This window comes from Gorilla gorilla, chromosome 16, assembly GCF_029281585.2.
Source record: "Gorilla gorilla gorilla isolate KB3781 chromosome 16, NHGRI_mGorGor1-v2.1_pri, whole genome shotgun sequence".
NCBI classification, from domain to species: Eukaryota; Metazoa; Chordata; class Mammalia; order Primates; family Hominidae; genus Gorilla; species Gorilla gorilla.
In genome coordinates, this window is record NC_073240.2 from 75,178,455 (window position 1) to 75,199,979 (window position 21,525).

Here is a 21,525-nt window from a genome sequence, read left to right on the forward strand (position 1 = left end):
CCAGCTTCCTGTAACTACCCCACACATTCACTGTTCCCTCACTCAGTGAGTCAGTCAGCAGTTCCCTTGACTATTGAGTAAGAGTTGACTGAATCCCACGGCATACCCAGTGCTGTGCTCGCCTGTGTGGCAGAGAAACTGCCCTCCAGGAACTCTTGGTCTGGTGAAGATGGGAGTCACGTGGGTGAAAAAGTTGAACATCAATGCAAGATAATGTATAATCTAATAACAAACTGGGAGGGCCTGTCAGGGCTATCACATCAGAGGAGAAGATACAAAAGGACAAATGTATGATTCCACTTATATGGGATACCTAGAATAGGAAAATTCAGAGTCAGAATGTAGAACAGTGGCTACAGGGGCTGGGGAAAGGAAAGAATGGGGAGTTACAGGTCATAAGTACCTAGTTTCTGTTTCAAGTGATGAAAAGTCCTGGAAATAGATAGTGGTGATGGTTACACAACAATACGAACAAATGAATGCATTTAATATCACTGAACTGTACATTAAAAATGGCTACAATGGTGAATGTTGTGTTACGTATATTTTAACCCAGTAAAAAAATTTTTTTTGAGACAGAGCCTCGCTGTTGTCTCCCAGGCTGGAGTGCAGTGGCGCAGTCTTGGCTCACTGCAACCTCTGCCTCCCAGGTTCAAGCAATTCTCCTGCCTCAGCCTCTCAAGTAGCTGGGCTTATAGGCACATGCCACCATGCCTGGCTAATTTTTATCCTTTTAGTAGAGACAGGGTTTCACCATGTCGGCCAGGCTGGTCTCGAACTCCTGACCTCAGGTGATCCACCCGCTTTGGCCTCCCAAAAGGCTGGGATTACAGGCATGAGTCACTGCGCCCAGCGAAAACAATTTTTTTAATCAGAGGAGAGGGATGTAAAGCCTGGATTAGGGAAGGCAGTCTTGAATTTTTTTTTTTTTTTTTTTTTTTTTGAGACAGAGTCTTGCTCTTGTCGCCCAGGCTGGAGTGCAGTGGCACCATCTTGGCTCACTAGCAACCTCCGCCTCCCAGGTTCAAGCGATTCTCCTGCCTCAGCCTCCCAAGTAGCTGGGATTACTGGCACCCGCCACCATGCCCAGCTAATTTTTGTATTTTTAGTAGAGATGGAGTTTCACCATGTTGGCCAGGCTGGTCTCAAACTCCTGACCTTGTGACCTGTCCACCTCGGCCTCCCAAAGTGCTGGAATTACAGGCATGAGCCACTGCACTCGGCCGGCAGTCTTGAATTTTTAACAGAGGAAGGGTTGGTACAGGTTGGGCACAGCAATAGCACAAGTGTGAGGTGGAGACAGGCAGGCTATGACGCATGTCAGGGCAGACAGGAGGGCCGTGTGTTTGAGTATGAGGTTGGGGGCGGGTGCACGCACAGACCATGGCTGGGTTGAGGGGAATAGCCAGATTGGTCTCTTCTCATGATCTGCGCTTCACTGCCAGCTTGCCCTACACGATGGTCCCAACATTCCTAGGGGCCTTGGGGGACAGAGGGATTTTTGGAGGTCCCTCCTATTGTCTGCCCACCAGTGCTTATGTCTGGCATAGCAAAAATAGAACAAGACACCCCTTTGGAGCCCAGGCTTCGTTTAAAGGCAAAGACATTTGAAGAAGGCTCAGACATGGGGTAGAGTGATGGTGGTGGGGAGGAGTGGGACAAAGGGGGACCCTGGGGACAGAGGCTTCAAACCCAAACCAATCGTTTGCCTGATTTCCCTAGAGTTACCTCACACATGGCCCTGCATTTGCCCAGAAAATTAAGAACCAATCAGCAGGCTGTCCCAAGGGGCAAGAGGCACTGCCTGCTTTAATGAGTGTGCCCGCTCCCACCCCCAGGCTTTCTCTGGCTGCCTTTGCTGCCTAACTAGTCTGGGTGGGAGAGGTGCCACTCACTACAGAGACTTGTTCCCAATGCTTTTTGCATGTGTGGGACCCAGTCCAGCAATGGCAGGACACCTGTTGAACATCACCCAACCCCATGGCAGCTGGGCCAGGTTGGGAATTTGCTGGCAGCTGGCACAGAGGTGCCCAGGTGCAGCAGTGAGAGAACAGGAGCAGGCTGCTGTGGTAAGGAGGGGTGGGGATTGCCCGGGCAGAGCCGTACCTGGAGGGGCACCAGTCAGCAGCCTGAGCTCAGTCTTCACACAGACCCCTGCCCTGTTCCCTTTGAGCATCAGTCCCCTCATCTCTACAGTTGAGGGGGTGGGATTGGACTTGATAATTTTAGGGCCTGCCCTCTCTGACATCTTGGGGGGCTGTGATTTCTCACCAACTGTCACCGTGCAAAAGCACTGTTTGACCTGGGTTTGACCCCAGCTCTGTGACTTACTGGCTGCATGACCTTTGGTAAGCTGCTCCTTTCTCCAGACTCATTGATTCCAATCTGTTAGGAGAACTCAAAGGATAATCTTTGCAAAGTGTCCAGGCCCAGGGTCCAAGGTAAATGGGTTCCACTCTTAACAGAGCTGTACCTCCCCTAGTGCCAGTGTCCCCTCTGAGGCCAGCCTCACCACTGCCCTTTTCACATCTGGCTCCAAGTAACAGAAACCCCAACTTGGATTGGCTTAAATACTAAGGATATTTATTGTCACACACCACATCAACTCACGACATAGAATGCTGCCAGAATTGGTGGATGCTCAGGCTCAGAAGCATCCTCGAGGTCTCAGGATCTTTCCAACACCCCGAATTACCATCTTCAGCTGGCTAACGGCTCATGGGGGCACTTCACCCAAATAGAATGAAAGACCAGCAGATAAGAGGCAGCCTCTCTTTTTTTTTTTTGCGACCAAGTCTCTGTCCCCCAGGCTGGAGTGCAGTGGCACAATCCTGGCTCACACTGCAACCTCTCCCTCCTGGGTTCAAGTAATTCTCCTGCCTCAGCCTCCCGAGTATCTGGGATTACAGGCGAGCGCCACCACGCCCAGCTAATTTTGTATATTTAGTAGAGATAGGGTTTAACCATGTTAACCAGGCTGATCTTGAACTCCCGACCTCTGGCGATACGCCCACCTTGGCCTCCCAAAGTGCTGGAATTACAGGCCTGAGGCACCGCACCCAGCCGCACCCTCTCTTCTTGTAAGTGGTTTTAAAGAGCAACTGGAAACCAGCCTTACCCAGCCATCCCTCAGCAGACCTCCTTCCTGTCTGATTAGCGAGGATTGGGTTACATGCACTTCCCTGAGCCAATCACTAAGCAGGGGTGTGGCTCTGCCTTGCTGGTATAAATGTGGAAGGTTATGGAGGCGGAGCCACCCGAACCCAAGGGCCATCTGCTGGTGATGAGGCAAGGAGGGGCATGGTGGTGGGCTAGGTGGCCCTCAGTGGAGCCTGGTGATGATGGCAAAGGCTAAACTGGTGAGTTAAGGGGTAGATGGCCTGTCGGACTTCACCTGGTCCAGCCTGCTGGAACCAACATAGGGTGGGCCGTGTAAGTTACTCCTACCCCAGCACCTTGGAAGGGGCCCATTGCCCAACAGGCTGCTCCTGTTGTCCTGGTCTCCTACAGAGCTGGAGTGGAGCTCCGGGAAGCCATGTGTGCCCACCACCATCCCCTCCTCTCTCAGCCCCACAGCTGGCCTGTCCCCAAGCTCTCCTGGGGCCCCTTCCATCCCCACAGACCCTGCCCTAGTGCTGGCCTCCCCTCAGGCCCCTGCCATCCATTCTCTGAGGAGCAGCCAGGGCATCCCCTGCCTAGCCCTTCCCCTGGGCCCCCTGTCACTATCACGACAAGGCAAAGTCCCACTCTCAGCCAGGTCCACAGGCCCTGTGCCCTCCATCCTCCTGGCTTATGGCTCCAGCTCATACAGGCATTCTGCAGCCCCACTGGACGGCTTGCTGTTCTCCACACCCACGCTGCCCATTCCCACCTCCAGCCTCCGCCTCTGCTGCACTCGCAGTCTGGAATGGCCTTCCTCTTCCTTACCTACTGCCCTTGTCCTTCAGGTCCTCCCTGAGGAATGGGGTCAGAAGTCATGGCTTTCTCCTCGCACACCCCAGCTCCCACAACCACAGCTTGCTTAGGACTCTACATGTTTGTGTGTGTCTGTCTGTCTGTCTGTCTGTCCCCTATCCTCCTGGATGATGGTGGGCTACAGGGTCGGGGGCAGATTCTGGCTCTAGCAGCACCCCGCAGGCATCTGGCATGGAGAAGCCCCCCAGAGTCAACATTTGCTGAGTTCAGTGAAGTTGAACTTACATCTTAATAGCAAAACATCCATTGTCTCCTTTAACCTTACAACAGGCTTTCAAAGTGAGGAGTTTGAGGCATATCCCCATGGGATGATGGGAAAAGTAGGTCCCAAAGAGAAGGGACTTGAAGGCCACACGGCAAGGTTGAGGCAGACCCAGGCCCAGAACCAAGGGGTCCTAGCTCCCTAGAGACCCCAGCCCAGCATCTGCTCCCAGCAGCTACTCCTCCAGATGGCGGCCACTATGCCTGGGCAGAGCAGGCAGAGGTGGATGTGGGTGGGCCCAGGGGAAATGAGGCGGCGGGCATGGAGGGGCCATGGAATGAAGGCTCTGTCCCCAGGGGAAGCAGGTCTGCCTCCATGGCTGGGGGTTAATGGCTTTTCTGAAGATCACAGCTGAGGGTTAATGACATTCCGTAATTCCACTACCGCTGTGGCCCTTCCCATTAGCATCTGCAGGCGATGCCTGCCTCTCCCCGCCCCCATCCTGCACACACATCAGCCACGGCACCCTCACCAGGGCTCTGGCATCAGACTGCATGTCTTCTAACTTTGAGTTCCCACCACTCCTGCCTGCACATGCACAAGACAGGCTGACCCTCCCTCCCCAGTCCTAGGTCTGAAGTGATCTTTCCTAGGTGACTTGCCCTGGGAAACTACTCAGGGAAAGGGCTGTTCCTTATTGGGCAGGCAGCCACTCACCACCTCTGGCTTCATAGGCTCCATTTAGACACATGAATAGGTCCCAGAAAGGGCAGCTAGCGTCTACTAAATAACCCTCTTCCAGGGTAGGAGCAAGGTATGGACAGCAGGGGACTGAGTCACAGGTGCCCCAATGCCTGGCAGACAGTCCCAGCCATGTCGACCCTCCTGAACCCAGGAGAATGGGGTGACTCTGGGAGGGACATGCTTTGGGGATCAATCCTGAAAGATCACTCCCAAGCCCCACAGAACTCAGAACCCACTTCTTTCTCTCACCGGACCTGTTGGCCAAACTCCCATAAGAAGTGGGAAGCTCCCATCATTGCAGTCTCTGTTCAGGTGTCCAGGGCACCCTAGCCCTGCAGTGACTGCAACCCATCTCCTCAGGGGCAGGGGCAGACACAGCTGAGCCTTGGGCTGGGCCTGGACAAACCAGGCCCATTAGTGTGACCGTCATCAGCACCCTGCCACTGTGGGGAAGTGGACCTACACTGATATTTCATGATCCTGCATCAATAACTCCTGGAGCCGCAGTGCATTTGTGCTGACCTTTTCGAGCAATGACTGATTCCTGTGGGGGAGCAGGAGGTGGGAGCGGCTGCTACTGTTGCTGACAGCCCCTGGCTGGGGAACAGAGGCAAGGCAGCCACTTGGTGGGTCTGTAGCAACGACCCGCAGCCCCGCCCTGTGCTGGGACACTGCAGGGCTGCCTGCTGGGAGTTAAGGGCCGATGGCCATCTCCCATCCCCCACCTTCTGGCCTTGGCAGATGCTGGGCCTCCCCCTGGAGTCTCTCCTCATTTCAGGCGTCCTCTGCACAGGGTGTGCTCAGTGCCACTCCACATTTTTGCTTGTGCTGTTTTCCCATCCTGAAGACCTTTATCCCTCTCTTCACCCAGCCAGACCTTCCTTCAGAGCCTTTCTCTGGTTCTGCTTCCTTTAAGGAGGCTTTTCTGACCACCCATGGGAATATTTCCTATAGCTCTCTTATTGGGCAGTGCTACAGTTAATACTGTCTTGTTTCATTGTTTAAATCATACCCATGTGTGCCCTAACTGCTGACCTAGGGTGCCATCAAGTCCCCCAAGTGCCCACTGGCCCACACTGCGGGCACACGGAGGCTCTGTAGTCTGCAGAGATGTCTTGGCCTCTGCAAGGGGCTGGGGAAACTGTGTGGGAAAGAGAGGGGCTGGTGACACAGACAGAGGTCATGTCTAACTTGGCATCTGTGACACCACCAGCCATGGGTGTGAACACGGATACAACACTTTAGGAAAACAGTTTACCAGTAGTGAATGAGGTGTCCTAAAATACACATGTCCTATAACCCAGCAATTCCATTTTAGGTAGTTGTACTAAGGAAGTAATTTGTGACATGAAGATATGTAGCAAAGAATGTTCAATGCAGTGTTATTATAGGGAAAAATGGGAAGGAAGAAATCAGGGCACTTGGACATGAACTTCATATCCTGAAGTTACTCAAGTCATGGGTAATGAGCTTTCTGTGATTTTGGATCTGCTTAGGTTTTACTGGCAAATGAAAAATGCAGGATGCTAGAATGGTGATTATACACAAAATATACACAGAAAAAAACTAGGAAGAAGCACAGTTTTATGAATTATTGTGTTTATCATAGGAACACAGGAGGTGTTTTTCTTCTTCCTATTTTTTTTTTTGCATTTTCCTAAATGTATTTATTACATGTGTGCTGCATTTACTTATTTATTTATTTATTTATTTATTTAGAGACGGAGTTTCGCTCTGTCACCCAGGCTGGAGTGCAGTGGCGCGATCTCATCTCACTGCAACCTCTGCCCCCCCGGGTTCAAGCAGTTCTCCTGCCTCAGCCTCCTGGGTAGCTGGGATTACAGGAGTCCCCCACCACACCTAGCTAATTTTTGTATTTTTAGTAGAGACAGGGTTTTGCCATGTTGGCCAGGCTGGTCTTGAACTCCTGACCTCAAGTGATCCACTTGCCTTGGCCTCCCAAAATGCTGGGATTACAGGCATGAGCCACTGTGCCCAGCCAGCTTGCTTTTATAGTTGGGAGAAACATTTGTGACAAATCTAGATACACAAAACCAAATATCTGAGTATGCCTTGATTTGGGAGAAGCTGTGGCCCCCACCACCTGCTCCTACTCTCTCCCTCCAGCTGTCCAAGCCTGGGGGACCCCCAGAGCAGCCCCTGTGGAATCAGTCCTTCCTCTTCCAAGGCCGAGATGGAGCTACCAACTTCTCAGAAGACACAGCCCTGGTGCTGGAGTACTACTCCTCAACTTCAAGTACGTGACCCCTGGTGCCTCGCCAGGGCAGCCATGCCTCAGGAGATTTGTATTATGAAAGGGTGTTCAGACCATCCCACCTCTGCCTCCCACAGGGATGGATGGTTCCCAGGTGTCCAGGCGGCTTCCTAATGCAGGCAGAGGAGAGCTGGCTGCGTTCCTTGTCCACAGGCCAGGACACGTGGGCCTGTCCCATACTAGGTCTTGGCCCCAAGCTTTGTTTTATTGCACCCATCAGTGATGGGGGAGGGCTAGAGCCCTCGGAACTCACAGAGAGGGGTGAGGGAGATGGGCTTCAGAGACCAGCTGATCCACAGTTTTCTGCACTGTGGGATTGAAGCCCCCAAAGGGTAGAGACGAGGCTGATGTATATAAATTCCCAGGCACACAGAGTATGTTTAGAGTTGGCTTTGAGTTCACAAAGCCCTGAAGATGAGAAGAGGAGGTATGTGCAGGGAAAGGCCAGGAGGCAGGAAAGCAGGCGGCGGGAGACAGGAGGACTGGATGTCAGGTATTAAAGGATGGGGCCAAGGTGGGGACTTTGGCAGGAGCCCTAGTTGATCCTTCCCCCCACAGTGAAAGGCAGCCAGCCGTGGACCCTCAACCAGCCCCTGGGCATCTCTGTGTTGCCACTAAAGAGCCGTTTGTACCAGAAGATGCTGACAGGGAAAGGCTTGGACGGGCTTCACGTGGAGCGGCTCCCCATCATGGTGAGCCCCCTGCCCTGAACTGGGCCCCTAGCATGCCCACCTGGCCCCACCCTGCCTCACCCTGCCCCACCTCACCACACCTCCATAGGAGAATTTGGCTTCTCCAGAAGCTTCTGTCAAGGCACCCACCAGGGAAGCCACCCAGTCTAGAAGTGAGGAGCTCCCTGGAACCCCAGAAGCCAGTCTTGCCTCTGGGACTATGACGAACCAAGCCAGAGAAATTGCCCCTGAGCAACTTGGGAGACAAGTACAGGGTGACCCTGTGAGACAGTGCAAGAGTTCAGGCTTTCAGCCAGCCAGACCCTGATTTGAACCACAGTTCAAATCCTCACTGTGGAAATTCAGGCACATTACTGAACCACGAGAGTCCTCGTCTGTAACACAGGAGAAGCATGCCGAGTACACAATCTCTGTGTATAACAAGAGAGTTCAGAGCTCAGGCTCTAGAGCCAGACTGTCTGGGTCCAAATTCTGGTTCCACCACATACCAGCTAACATGACCATGGGAAAACTACTGAAAGTGTCAATGCCTCAGTTTCCTTGCCTATAAAATGGGTACATGGCAATAGCACTTTTTTCATAGGGTTGCTGTGAGATTTCATGAGAAAACCCATGGAAAGCACTTAGAGTACGTTCTCAACAAGAATGAATAATATCGTTACCATCATTCTCTATTCCTATGCCACCATTTCCGCTAAAATACTTCTGGCCATCCTGACATAATAGACCTCAATGAATGAGAATCTCTCTGTCAGATGAGCCTGGTAGTGCCAGACAGGTCTCTAGAGGGGTTTAGAAGGGGTGGTGTGGAGGCAGTTTGCGAGGGCAGAAGCAGGAGGCCAGCTCCCACCTCCCTCCCACCCTCCTGGGTGCAGCCCGCAGGTGACACCTTCCAGAGAAATCCAGAACAGTAGGTGGGGCAGAGGCGGAAGCTGCCCTGGCCAGCATGGTCTGAGTGCTCCCTTTTCCTCCCCAGGACACCAGCCTGAAAACTATCAATGATGAGGCCCCCACAGTGGATCTCTCCTTCCAGCTGCTTTCCTCTGAGGTAAGGCTGTGGGCCAGGGGAAGGTCAGGGCCAGCAGGCACATGTCAGTGAGATCCAACTTCCTTCACAATTGCTGGCTTTGTTCAGGGACTTCTGGGAGGATGGGACTACTACTTTGGATAGAAACGTCTAAGGGTGATTTGAGACTCCAGAAAAACGTAGAGAGAGCTGGGATTAGGAAGAGGAGAGTTGTGAGCAGAGGGCCACCCAGACCTTGGAGTCAGCCTCTGACCAAGCCCAAGCCAAGTCTGGCTCACTGGGATGGAGGTTCTGCAAGGGTGAGCTAGGATATCAGTTTTCTATTGCTTTATAACCAAATTAGCAGCTTAAAACAATGCCCATTTATTAGCTGACACTTCTATATGTAGGTCCCATGACACAGGGTGGCTGGAATCAAGATGTTGGCAGGGTCGCATTCCTTTCTGGGGGTTATGGGGAGGAATCTGCTTCCAAATTCATTCAGGTAGCTGCCACAATCCAGTTCCCTGCAGTGCCAGACTCACTTCCCGGTCTCCTTGCAGGCTGTCAGCCGGGGCTGCTCTCAGCTCCTGAAGGACGCCCACATGCCCCCTCACAATGGCCCCGTTCATCTTCAGCCAGCAGGCATGTCCAGTCCCTGTCACACCTCAAAACTCTGACTTCCTCTTCTGTCAGCAGCCACAGAAAACTTTTAGAGGTGCTTTTAGAGGGATTTTAGAGGGGCTGGTGTGGTAAGGTCAGGCCCTTCTAATCATCTTCGTATCTTAAAGTCAACAGTGCCATGTAACAAACATAATCCCAGGAGTGATCAGTCATCATATTCACAGGTTCCAAGAATGAGGGTGTAAAATCTTGGAGGCCCGTTTTTGGAATTCTGTCTACCACAGCTGGGTTGGTCCAAATGTGAAGACACCCAGGGCTAAGCCCTGCCTGCTGGATGAGCCTCGATCCCTCTAGCTAGCTACACCTGGTCTCAGCCCAGCTTAGACCCTGCTCATTTGGCTGCAGTGCACATGCCAGGCACCCGCTGGACTTTCCCTCTTTCCTCTCAGTGGTGCTGGGATGTGGGTAGTTTAGGACCATGAACCCAGAAAGTGTTTGCAGGGACTAATGTCCGCGCCAACCCACTCCTGCCTTCTTCCCACGCAGGAAAAATATCCACCAGCTCTGGGGTGGCACTTGGCTCTGCGACCTCACTCAGGAAGAACACAGGGAATCCTATGGTGTAGGGTATGAGGAGTATATCTGGGTTGGTACCAGCCTGAAAGTGCCTTTACAAGGCCTCTGGAGAGGGCCTGAGACCCCATTAGCACTCCCTGCTATAGGTGTTCAGGATTGCCCTCTCAAGGGTAGAAGCAACAAACCCCAAGAAAGAGGAACCAGAATCTTGGAGAAAAAGGTCGCAAACTTCCCAGTTTGGAGCCCAACCCTCCGGGGCCTCTTCCCAAGGTATAGAGTCTGCCTGTGGCCACTGGCCACTGCCAGCCCCTCCCCACCTCCCCCTGTCTCCTGCCCCTTCCACTGGGCATGTGTATCCTGGGACTAAAAGGAGCGTCAGGTGCCCCTGGTCAGGGGACTGACTAGTGGGCCCAGGCAGGCAACAGGCAGGTGGGCAGAACAGTTTCCCCATTGCCCAGGGGCTGGGCACAAAGGTCTCCAGTAATGAATTATTCACTGGAGCTGTGCTAAGTGCAGAATTAATCCCTTTCCTTCCAGCTGGCGGCCTCACTAAATTATCCCTCCAAGTCATGCGGGAAAATGCTGCCGAATTCATTTAGCTGCTGAGTGTTTTGATCTGGGCCTTGTGATTTTAGCGTCTCCTTCCCCCAACCCCCTCCCCCTGGAGGCGGGTAAAAAACCTTTTAGTAATGGATTTCTGAGAAGAAAGGAAAAGAAAGGGGATCAGGATTGGGTGTGTACCAAGAAAATAGTACTAGCAGAAATTCAGATTCTGCAGCCAAGAATTCACACACACACACACACACATACACACACCCTCTACATATACACTCTCATTAATCACGTGTGAATATCTACACATGGTCACAGACACACAGATGTGTGCGCACATACCTTGGCAAGAAGGATGCACACTCTTAACGCATATGTACACGCTCTCACATATATGCAAACTGACACACAGACGTTTTCACACCTGCAGTGGCACACACGGAAGCTAAATCTCTTTGTAGTGGAACTATTTCTTGGTAAACTATCTGAGAATTGGCCAATAACTGACTCCCTTTGATTCTAGAATCTTGAAGACCAATTTAGGAGCCTAAGTGTAAAGTGCTAATGTGGTTAAATTCACCATGAAGTCCTTGCAGCTGCAGCACCCATTCATTTATTCTTTTATTCCATGTATATTTGATGAGGAGTCACTGCATGTCAGGTACCATGCAAGGCAAGAAGGAGAATTTTGGCTGCCATTGTGGATTGAAATGGGGAGGAGGAGGGGTTGGCAGCCATGGACCTCATTTTGATTTGAGCTCACATCTTCATTGGGCTTGGACATGGCTCTCTAGTGTCTGAGCCCTTTTGGCATCCTTCTCCCTAAGGGATGGCAGGAAAGTGTTGAGAATTCATGAACAGGTCAGATGGCATTACAGCTAAGTCTAAAGGGGCCCATCCCCTTCTCCAACCCTCATCACCACCTTCACTGCAATACCATCATTGTTCTCTACACAACTGCAAACATTTATGAAGCACCCACATGAGCAATTGCTGTTCTGGATTTTAGGAATATTACATTGAAGAAGAAGAAAAAAAAACAATCAGGCCCTGTCTTTGTAAAGCTTGCATTCTTAGCAGGGAGTATGGAACAGACAATAAACAAATAATTCATATCAGCTAATGATAAAGGGTCTGAGGAAACTCAAACAAGGTGACATGATACGGAGTCCTTGAAGGGGCTATTTGGACTCCTCATGGTAGCTGAGTACGGTGATGAGCTAAGCTGCTATAACAAAGAGATCAGGTTCCTGCCCCCTTATTGTTGCGCCTAAGGTGTTGCCTGCAACTTCATCATGGAAGGTACCTGGTATTCATCTCTGCATCCTAGACTTTGGGAAGGCAGCAGCAGGGCTGGGGCCATCAACTCTTCCACCCTTTAAATCAAATATTGCATAATGGGTCCAGAAGCCACCAACTGACACCTGGAGGTCTTAGAGTCCTGTGGACACTCCAGCTGCCAAGACTTGTGATATTGGGCCTCTCAGGCCCCTCGTTCACATGGTCAACAACTCCATCCTAGGGGTAGCTCTTTGCATGTGGTCAGACATGGTCAGTGCTGTCACAGAGCGGAAATGCTTCAGGAGAAATGAATGTGCGTGCCCTATTTGGTCCCAGCCCCAGTCTGAGGACATAGGCTCTTTCCCATGAGCCTCCATGTCCAGGAGTTTTGGGCACAGGCTGTCCTGGGTAATTGGACATTTTGGTGAACACAGCTTCCCCACACCCGCCACTACCACATAACCCATTCTCAGAGCTTTCAGAACCAGCATGGTGAAATTTGCAAATAGGCAGAGACAGCAGTGGTCTCTCTCAACAGCCAACCCTGGACAGCAATCTCCCTGGCAGCACGTGGTCATCCCAGTCTCTCCTCCTGTGCTGACATGACAGACAGCTCACTACCTCCAGAAGCAGGCCTTCCCATGGCTGAGTGATAGAAATGGCCACCCCACATTGAGCTCAACCTGCCTCCTGGGGACCTCCCTCTGCCCCAAGCTCCTGGCTTTGCCCCCGAGGCTGCAGGGCGACCCCAGCAAGCCTCCTACATAGATCACATAGTCAGCCGACACTTTTGAGGGCAGACTAGATAACAAAGCCTGCAGTCTCAGTGAATGGCAAGAGGTGGTGGTCTCTGGTTTGGAATATTGCACTTGAAGGTGGTTGGTTGGTGATGGGTTTGTTTTTTACCCTCTGGTAGGACTTCTCTAGTCATTTGCTGCTTAAAGTGATCTGCATTAAGATGGCTTGTGTGTGTAGGTGAGTACGTATATGAACACACACAGATCACACAAAAACTAGAAAAACATGTACACTCATATACAAAAACACATACACAGAAAACTTCCCTTTATTGCACATTCAGTGGGGACTGGCCTTTGAGGTCCATTAGGCTCTAAAAATCCATGAGTCTGGCTGGGTGCGGTGGCTCACGCCTGTAATCCCAAGACTTTAGGAGTCTGAGGCGGGCGGATCATGAGGTCAGGAATTCAAGACCAGCCTGGCCAACATGGTGAAACCCTGTCTCTACTAAAAATACAAAAATTAGTTGGGTATGGTGGTGGGTGCCTGTAATCCCAGCTACTTGGGAGGCTGAGGCAGGAGAATAACTTGAACCTGGGACGTAGAGGTTGCAGTGAGCCAAGATCATGCCACTGCACTCCAGCCTGGACAACAGAGCAAGACTGTGTCTCAAAAACAAAAACAAACAAAAAAACTCCATGAGCCTATGGCTACTCCACATACACACACACAGAAACCTTTGGTCTCCTCCATTCCTCCTCTGATCTCAGTCTCTTCTCTTTGAAGAGTGTGATGTGGTCCCTGGGGAGTCTACACTTCCCCAGGCAAAGCAGCTTGGCTTTCTTAATGAACTGGTTTCGAGATCCCACAGCATCCTGGGTACCCTCCAGCTTGCAGCCAGCCTCTTTGAAGTGAGGCCCACACTGCCCAGGTTTCCTGGGCTGACCTTATGGATTGGAGCCTGGCATGCACACAGTAGGTGCTCACTGCATCAGTTCCTGCCTCTCTGCCTGGAAATGCACCTCCCCATGAGGTGGGACAAGTTCATGCCGTCATCTGGGTATACAGCAACATTTCTCCTCTTGCATTTAAGATTTGGGATCCATCACCTTGCCCAGATAGGGCACCAAGCAGAAGTAAGGCCTCTCAGATGGGTGGCCACACCCTCCTCAGCCCACAGCCCACAGAGATGCTGGGATGACGTGAAACCCCCTGGCTTCCTGGGAGTATAGAGAGGGTGCATTTGAGGAGAGGTGGCAGTGGCACCTGCTGCCACCACTGAGGGAAGGGGCAGCTGCCATGGTCCCATCTGACCTTCCCCCTCCCTCTTCCCCTCATAGGGAGGGAGTGGGGCAAGCCTTTGATGCTACTCTGGTGGCTTCTTTTCAGACTAGTTACAAAGATCTCTCTGGAGACCAGCCCAGAGTGAGGACAAGTGGCCATTTAGCAAATATAGAGGAAAGGGCAGGGGACAGGCAGCATCATGCTGGCTTTTGAAGAATTTTTATAGATTTTTTGTAAGCCACACCTGACACCCCTGGGCTGGTCCTTAGAGAAACCGCAACACAAACCTCCCTCCATTTCTTCCCCAAGCACAGCGGCCTGAATGGGCCAGTGCCCAGGGCAGCACAGCAGTCTCCTCCACTGGTTCTGCCCTCTGAAGGCTCTGTTCCCACCCCCAAGACTCCATCTCTGAAAACACTACCATAAGGATGGATCCAGAGAGAGAGACCCTTTCCCTGCCACCATCTCACACCATCCCTCACTGCCCTCCCTCCCACACCCAAAGCCTCTGCCCTCCTATCTTCTCATTGCCTCAGGTCATTTGGCAGGAGGCAGAGGAGACAGATCCACCCCTCACCCACAGGTGCCCTTTCCCTCACCTGCTCAGGTTCTAGGTCCAGTGTAGAGCTCTTCCCATCCCATCCAAAGAAAACTTAGAGCTGGGCCTGGTGGCTCTGGAGAGATTAAAATCTGTACACCTGTAATCCCAGCACTTTGGGAGGCCGAGGTGGGCGGATCACCTGAGGTCAGGAGTTTGAGACCAGCCTGGCCAACATGGAGAAACCCCGTCTTTACTAAAAATACAAAAATTAGCTGGGCTTGGTGGCAGGAGCCTGTAATCCCAGCTACTGGGAGGCGGAGGTTGCAGTGAGCCGAGATCACACCACTGCACTCCAGCCTGGGCGACAGAGCAAGGCTGTCTCAAAAAACAGAAAACAAACAAACAAATCAAAGGAAGCTTAGGATGGGGCAGGAGAGACATGAGAGTCTGTGCTTTCACAAGGCCAACCTGGCCCCCAGGTCACAGAATCTGTGTGGGAGCAGGGCTGGCCATCCCACCTCTCCTCCTGCGCTGCCATGACGGAGGCTCCTACAGGCTTTCCACAATGCCTGAATCCCCCTATAGATTCAGGGAACAATATTGGCCTCCCTTGGTGATCATGCAACTCCCATGCTGCCCACTTCAGAGAGAAGGAACTGAACAGTCCCTCCAGAACACACACAGAGTTTGACAGACTCTACTTGGTCACTTCCCATGACAGAGAGCTCATTACCACCCAGGATGCCCTCTCCATCCTCTACTAGCTCCCTTCTAAACTTCCTTCTGTCTCTCTTCAATTTCCTCCCCCTGGCCCTGCCTTTTCCTCCCATAGGCCAACTCCAGAAAAGTCAGGGCCTATAACCATGTCAGCCCTACTGACATTTGCAAACTATTTATGGCATCTCCAGCCTGAACCCACTCTCGTTCCTCTTCCTCTTTGTGCACTTGGTTTCTGATTCTCGTCCTGCTGGTTGTCTCCTCTTGACAACATTCCTGTTAAAGTATCCCCCAAAACTGTGGGGCCCAATCAGCATTAGAGGTAGAGTAGGAACATCACTCCCTCTCTCTGAATACATTCTCCCCTTTGGTGCAGCTGAAGCCTAGCTTTGGTTCTATTTTAGTATTTATCAAAGCAGTGAGGGTCTGTTTAGAGCCAGAGTCCGACTCTGGCACATCAGTAAGCAGCATGTCTGCATCTTGCCTCCCTGCTGTTCTATACTGAACTTAGACAGGGTTTCTCTCCCCTGTGGTATTTCACCTTTTTCATCTCAGCCCATCTTCTAAGCTTGAGATCATTCTGGACCCTGATTTTATCATGCAACACACTCACAGCCCCATCTGTACCCCCAACCCCAAGCTCCAGGTCATCTGTGGAGGTGGCCAAGACACTTGAAGTGCTGCAGTGTCCACCTTGTAAGCCTGTAGACCTGGGCTTGAATCTGGATCTTCCATTTGATCTTAGCCATCCTGAGTTTCACTGTTCTCATCCATAAAAGGGGATTGTAATCTCTACCAGCCAGGAACATAGTGAAGATTGAATGAGGAAGCATGTGCAGGTACCTAGCACAGTGTCCTGCAGATGCTCGGTAAAGGGATCTCTTAGTGTCTTTCACCCAGGTTTCTGACAAACATGCTGAACTCATCAGGGATGAGGACAGGGCTCCTGGGGGAGGGGAGTTGGTGGAGCCCTGCGAACCCATCACTCGGTGCCCGCCCCTCATGACAGCTGCTCCACCAGCTTCCCTTCCATAAGGACATCAGGAGGCCTTGTCAGGTGCTGAAGATAAACATCGCCAGCACCACATTTGGTCTCGCTGCAATTTTCTGAGAATGAAGTGGGGGAAGAGACAGACAACCATCTCTCCAGAAGCCAGACTTGCTGAAGTCCTCAATGTACCCTGCCCTGAGTTGGGGGCTGTGGAGCCTAGGAGCTCCACAATAGGCCAGAATGGGAAGGGCTGGATGGAGAGGCATACTGCTTCCAATTGCTAGTCATTCAGAAGACCTGCTTTAGCTCATCTCAAATGTCTCACCAGGCTGGGCATAGTGGCTCATGCCCATAATCCCAACACTTTGGGAGGCCAAGGTGGGCAGATCACTTGAGCTCAGGAGTTCGAGACCAGCCCGGGCAACATGGCAAAACCCCATCTCTACTAAAAATGCAAAAATTAGCCAGGCATGGTGTTGTGCACCTGTAGTCCTAGCTACTTGGGGGCGCTGAGGCAGGAGGATTGCTTGAACCTGGGAGGTTGAGGCTGCAATGAGCTGAGATGGTGCCACTTGGGGGTGCTGGGGCAGGAGGATTGCTTGAACTTGGGAGGTTGAGGCTACAGTGAGCTGAGGTGGTGCCACTACACCCCAGCCTGGGCAACAGAGTGAGACCCTGTGTCAATTTATTTATTTTTTTAAATACCTCACCAACCACAGAACCTAGTGTTGCCTTGAGAATGTGAGCCTACAACTCCTGGCTGCAGATGGTGTGTATTAAGTCAGAATGCAGAGATGACTGAGAAAACTGGACATTGAACACTCCCTTCCCTTACTCTGCTCTCCCTGTGAGCCCAGTGCATAATTGGTAGATTGAAGAAGGGGGAGGGAAGGAATAGAGAGAGACATGGCAGAAGCTTCTAGACAAAACTCAGAAAATGGGAGTTGGTCTTGGGATTCCCCCCTTCTGAAAACCCAACCACTTTAGCATAGACCTCCCTTCAGTGCCTTCAGCCAAGATGTATCTCTGGCCCAGCCAAGGTCATTCATTCATTAACCATTTGTTAGGTTTCTTTTCTTTTCTTTTTTTTTTTTTTTCTTTTTTGAGACGGAGTCCTGACCTGTTGCCCAGGCTGGAGCACAATAGCATGATCTCGGCTCACTTCAACCTCCACCTCCTGGGTTCAAACGATTCTCCTGCCTTAGTCTCCCCAGTAGCTGGGATTACAGGTGACCGCCACCACGCCCAGCTAATTGTTGTATTTTTAGTAGAGATGGGGTTTCACCATGTTGGCCAGGCTGGTCTCAAACTCCTGACCTCACGATCCACCTGCCTTGGCCTCCCAAAGCCATTTATTAGATTTCTAACCTGTGCCAAGCAGTAAAGCACCCCAACAGATCACTACCACCCATCTTACTAAGGGTCCTGGTTGAGATTGGTGCATTGAATATACAGAGGTCAGGGAAAGCATCACAGAAAGGCATGGTCTGAGCTCTGTTCCAAATAGTGGGTTGGAAATTGGCAAAGCAAGGGTGCTTCAGGCAAAGGGACCCCCATGTGCAAAGGCATGGAGGCATGACAGTGTCTGGAGCACATGACATATGAGAACTGTAATGGGCAGTGAGACTAGAAAGCTAGATGAAGTCTAGATTGTAGAGGACCTGGGTGAGGACAGGACCTGGGTGCTAGGGTGCAGGGTGAGGGCTTTATCATAAAGTGGTAGGAAACTAACAAAGGTCTTGGAGCAGCAGTAGGATGTGATTTCATCTGTGTTGGAAAGGTCTCTCTGCGTGAGAATAGGGGAAACCCAAGGGAAAAAAATAAATTCAGAAAGCCAGGTTTCAGGGTAACAAGACTGAGCCCACAGTCAAACCACTGAGCCACAGGCAGGACTTTCATACTAAAATCCCCAACAGAATTTTTAAAAATTCTTATCAGTGGCGCCCCTCCTCTGGCCTCACAACTTGCTTTGGGATTAACCCTCTAACACCACTTTCTGGCAAATGAATCATGGCCCCACCAAGGATTAACACTGGGGCCCTTCTTGGCTGGGAGACAGACCCGGAGCTTCAAACCCCACTGCAGCTGCAAGAGCACGCAGGATGCCATAAATGAGGCTCGCTATATGCAGGGGAGGCAGCAAGCCCTCTTGGAGGGGCCTGTTGTCTGAGCTTCGCCTACAGCTGAAGAGATAAGAACCTACAACTGCAGCCACAGGAAATGACAAAGCAGTGACTGATCGGGGAACTGCTGCACAGGGCTCATTACGGCGCTTGCCAGTGGGCGAGACACCCTTATCAGGGAGAAAATTGCATCAGGCCTCCTGAATTACTAGCGATTGGAAGCAGATTTCTTGGGACTCACTTTGTTAGATACCTAATGAGCGGGATACAGGCGGGCAGAGCCCAAAGCCAGCGGGGCGAGGGACAAATGTCTTTGTTAAACAGAATTTGTCAGTTTCCGCTTCAGGCCCCCTGGGGAGGGTTCAGGGCCAGCTAATTGAATTAAGAGCATGTGCGTTCCAGCAAGAAGGCTCAGGGCGGGGCGAGAGGCAGGCAGGCCGGAAGGCGGGCACTTTCAGCACCAAGGACAGCAGCTGCAGCCTGGCTAGTCTGTAATTGCGGGGCAGGCTGGAACTGTTGCATTTTGCATGATTGGGGATCTAGGGGATGGAATGGGTAGGAGGAAGGCAGAGGATGTTGTGGGGAGGAGGGAGACAGGTGACCTAAGAAGCCTCAAGCCTGTGATGCCATTGGCCTGGTCTGTCTCAACAGACCCAACTCTGCTAACAACAGTGAGTGCTGGGAGGAGTGAGGAAGGGATGTCTTCTCCCCAACCATGGCACTCACATGTGGTGTGGGCAGCTGCAACAACACAGGGAGCAGTGAGCTGAATGCTGGGTCTGAGCTAGTGCGTGGCCATGCATCTCTTTGAGCTTTCAAAGTCAATCTCCAATTATAGTCTTAATGAACAAGGATGTGCTGCAGCCACGAAGCCATGGGGACAGGGGCCACTTGTCAGCCCCAAGCTGCCCCAGCAGGCAGGGCAAGGCTTGTCAAATACAGAAGCAAATAAGTAGGCTTGTGGGGTGGGCCAGCAGCCCCCACCTTACCTGGAGGAAAGGAGAGCGAGGCAAGGCTGGGCTTGATTAGGAGGAGTTAGTCTTGGGAGGAGTTAGTCTCCAAGGCTCTTCCCATCCTCCACCCTGACTCACCATCTCCTATGGGCTGGCTCTTTCTATGGTCTCGAGCAGCCTGGCCCTCTCTATGGTCTCAGGCAAGCTCCCTTCCTTGAGAAGCAAGGGGCTGAGGGCATAATTTCCTTCCCCAAATGTGAGCTGATTGAAGCTGTGGAGTCTGGAGAGGCAATGCTGACCCTAAAGAAGGAGAACTATTAGGGAGAATTTAGACATGATGGATCTCTTGGTGCCTGTCACCTCACATGACAAAAGCAACTCCCTCTGATGTGCCCTGTGGGATCTGTGCTGTTTGGAGGTCTAAAGATTTCACTATAAAAGTTACCTTTCCACCTTGCCTCCAAATCCCAGGCCAGGATGGATCCTGGCAAAGTTGAATGGGACAGGGGAATGGGAAGGTGGGCAGAGACCTGCAGGGTGGGGAGGTACAGGCATGGAGCAGCCATGGGAGCAGATCCTGGCCAGGGCCAGCCCCAGGGTAGGGCAGGACAGAATCATTGAGTCTGGCAGGCACTACAGGAAGGGTGGCTGGAGCAGGAATGGGCAGGATAGACTTAAAGTCCATAGGTACTCTGCCTTGCCTGCCCTCCTTCCCAGAGCCCACCCCTACCTCACCCCATAAGAGACTGATGGGGTAAAGGCACTGGTCTGGACTGAGGGGTTGTTCCCACCTTTATTTTAGCTTTGCGATGAAATTAAATGGATTATACATGGTAAATTTCAGAATCCACATACAAGTACCTGGTGAGTGCCCAGCTCTGACCAGGGGCTCAGTAAATGTCAGCTCTGGGTTATTGCATTGACCCATCTGGTGCTGGGGCCACACTGAGTGGATGTCAGGGAGACAGGCTGTGGGGGAGGGAACTCCCTTGCAATTGTCCCTGCTTTCAGTACTGATGGGGGCACCTCTGGAGACCTCTCCCTTGATTTCATTACTTTTACTTCCTCTCCTAACTGGATTAGATGGCAGTCTATGAAATCCAGGGCATGGAGATTGGCTTTCTGCCTGGAAATGAGCAGAAATGTCATTATAGGTCCTGAATCAGCATCTCACCACAGCCCCAGGGGCCACCTGGTCAATGGGAAGGTGGTCTTTGCCCTATATTTATGCTTTCCTTCATTCTCTCCTGCATCCATCCATCCATTCATCCACCCACTCATTCATCCATCCATCCAATATGCATTTTGTAGCTTTTCCTCTGCAGTCAATCTAGTGTTCAGCTGTTCTGAGAAAGAGACAGATGTGGTACTTTTTCCTATCTAAAACACATGGCCAGAAAACCCTAAACCCATCTGACTCAGATGCTACCCTGGGTGTCTTCACGTCAGTGGGGAGCCTCCAAGTGAAGCCTGCCCTCTGTGAGCCATAGCTACTGAGAGGACCAGGTGGGAGAGAGAGCCAGGCCTGATGCCCACAGACAAAACAGGCCCAGGAGTCTTGGTCATGAAGTGCAGTAGGTGGCCTGCCAAAGTCAGCCTCGGGGTCCCCCAGTGTCCCACTCTTCCCATTCCAAGAGTCTTATTATAGCTGCTTTCTCTTTGGAGTTGTCTCTTTTGCACCCATTTGATGGGGAGTTTGGGGGATATAGAACCCAGACTTAGCCAAATGCCTCTATGTACTTATGTGATTGTCCCTTACTCTATAGACATGGCCAGAAACATCTTCGCATTAATGAATTTCTGCACAGCAAATTTTATTTGAAAGGGGCATAAAAGAATAATTACTTAAAGAATTTCAGTGGTAAAGTGAAGGGTCCTTGTCTCAATTCATTGAATTAGTATGCATGGACTTTCCTATAGAAGAACCGCTTAAAAAGAGGCCCACCTGCACCCATTCCCTCTCTGGTTGTTCAGGGTCAAACACCTGGGCACCTCTAACTCTGAGCGCATCTGTACTGGTTGGCAGTGTGCCCATTGCTCTATTTATTTCTAGCACAAGACTCCAGACAGTGGAATAATTTGTCTGCTATGCAAGCAAGAGAGGATTCCAACAGCTGGTGCAGGGTGGAACTGGCTCACTTTTGAGGTCCCTGAAAACCCTAGGACTGCGTGATTCTTTGAACAATGAGTATGTTTTAGAGATAACCATGAATTTCCAACAGGGCTTTAAAGTAACCCTTCCCCAAAGGGA

General features: G+C 51.5%; 1 protein-coding gene across 6 annotated transcripts in view; it reads left to right on the forward strand.

Moving 5' to 3' along the window:
- The window catches only part of CCDC33 (coiled-coil domain containing 33), a 101,360-nt gene that overhangs the window by 37,663 nt on the left and 42,172 nt on the right, over window positions 1–21,525 (forward strand). For all 6 annotated transcript variants that reach the window (XM_004056491.5, XM_055363745.2, XM_063698695.1 and 3 more), the window contains 3 exons: window positions 7,049–7,178; window positions 7,755–7,888; window positions 8,865–8,936. In XM_004056491.5, coding sequence (XP_004056539.4) covers window positions 7,049–7,178; window positions 7,755–7,888; window positions 8,865–8,936 — 336 coding nt within the window. The remainder of the gene's footprint in view (window positions 1–7,048; window positions 7,179–7,754; window positions 7,889–8,864; window positions 8,937–21,525) is intronic.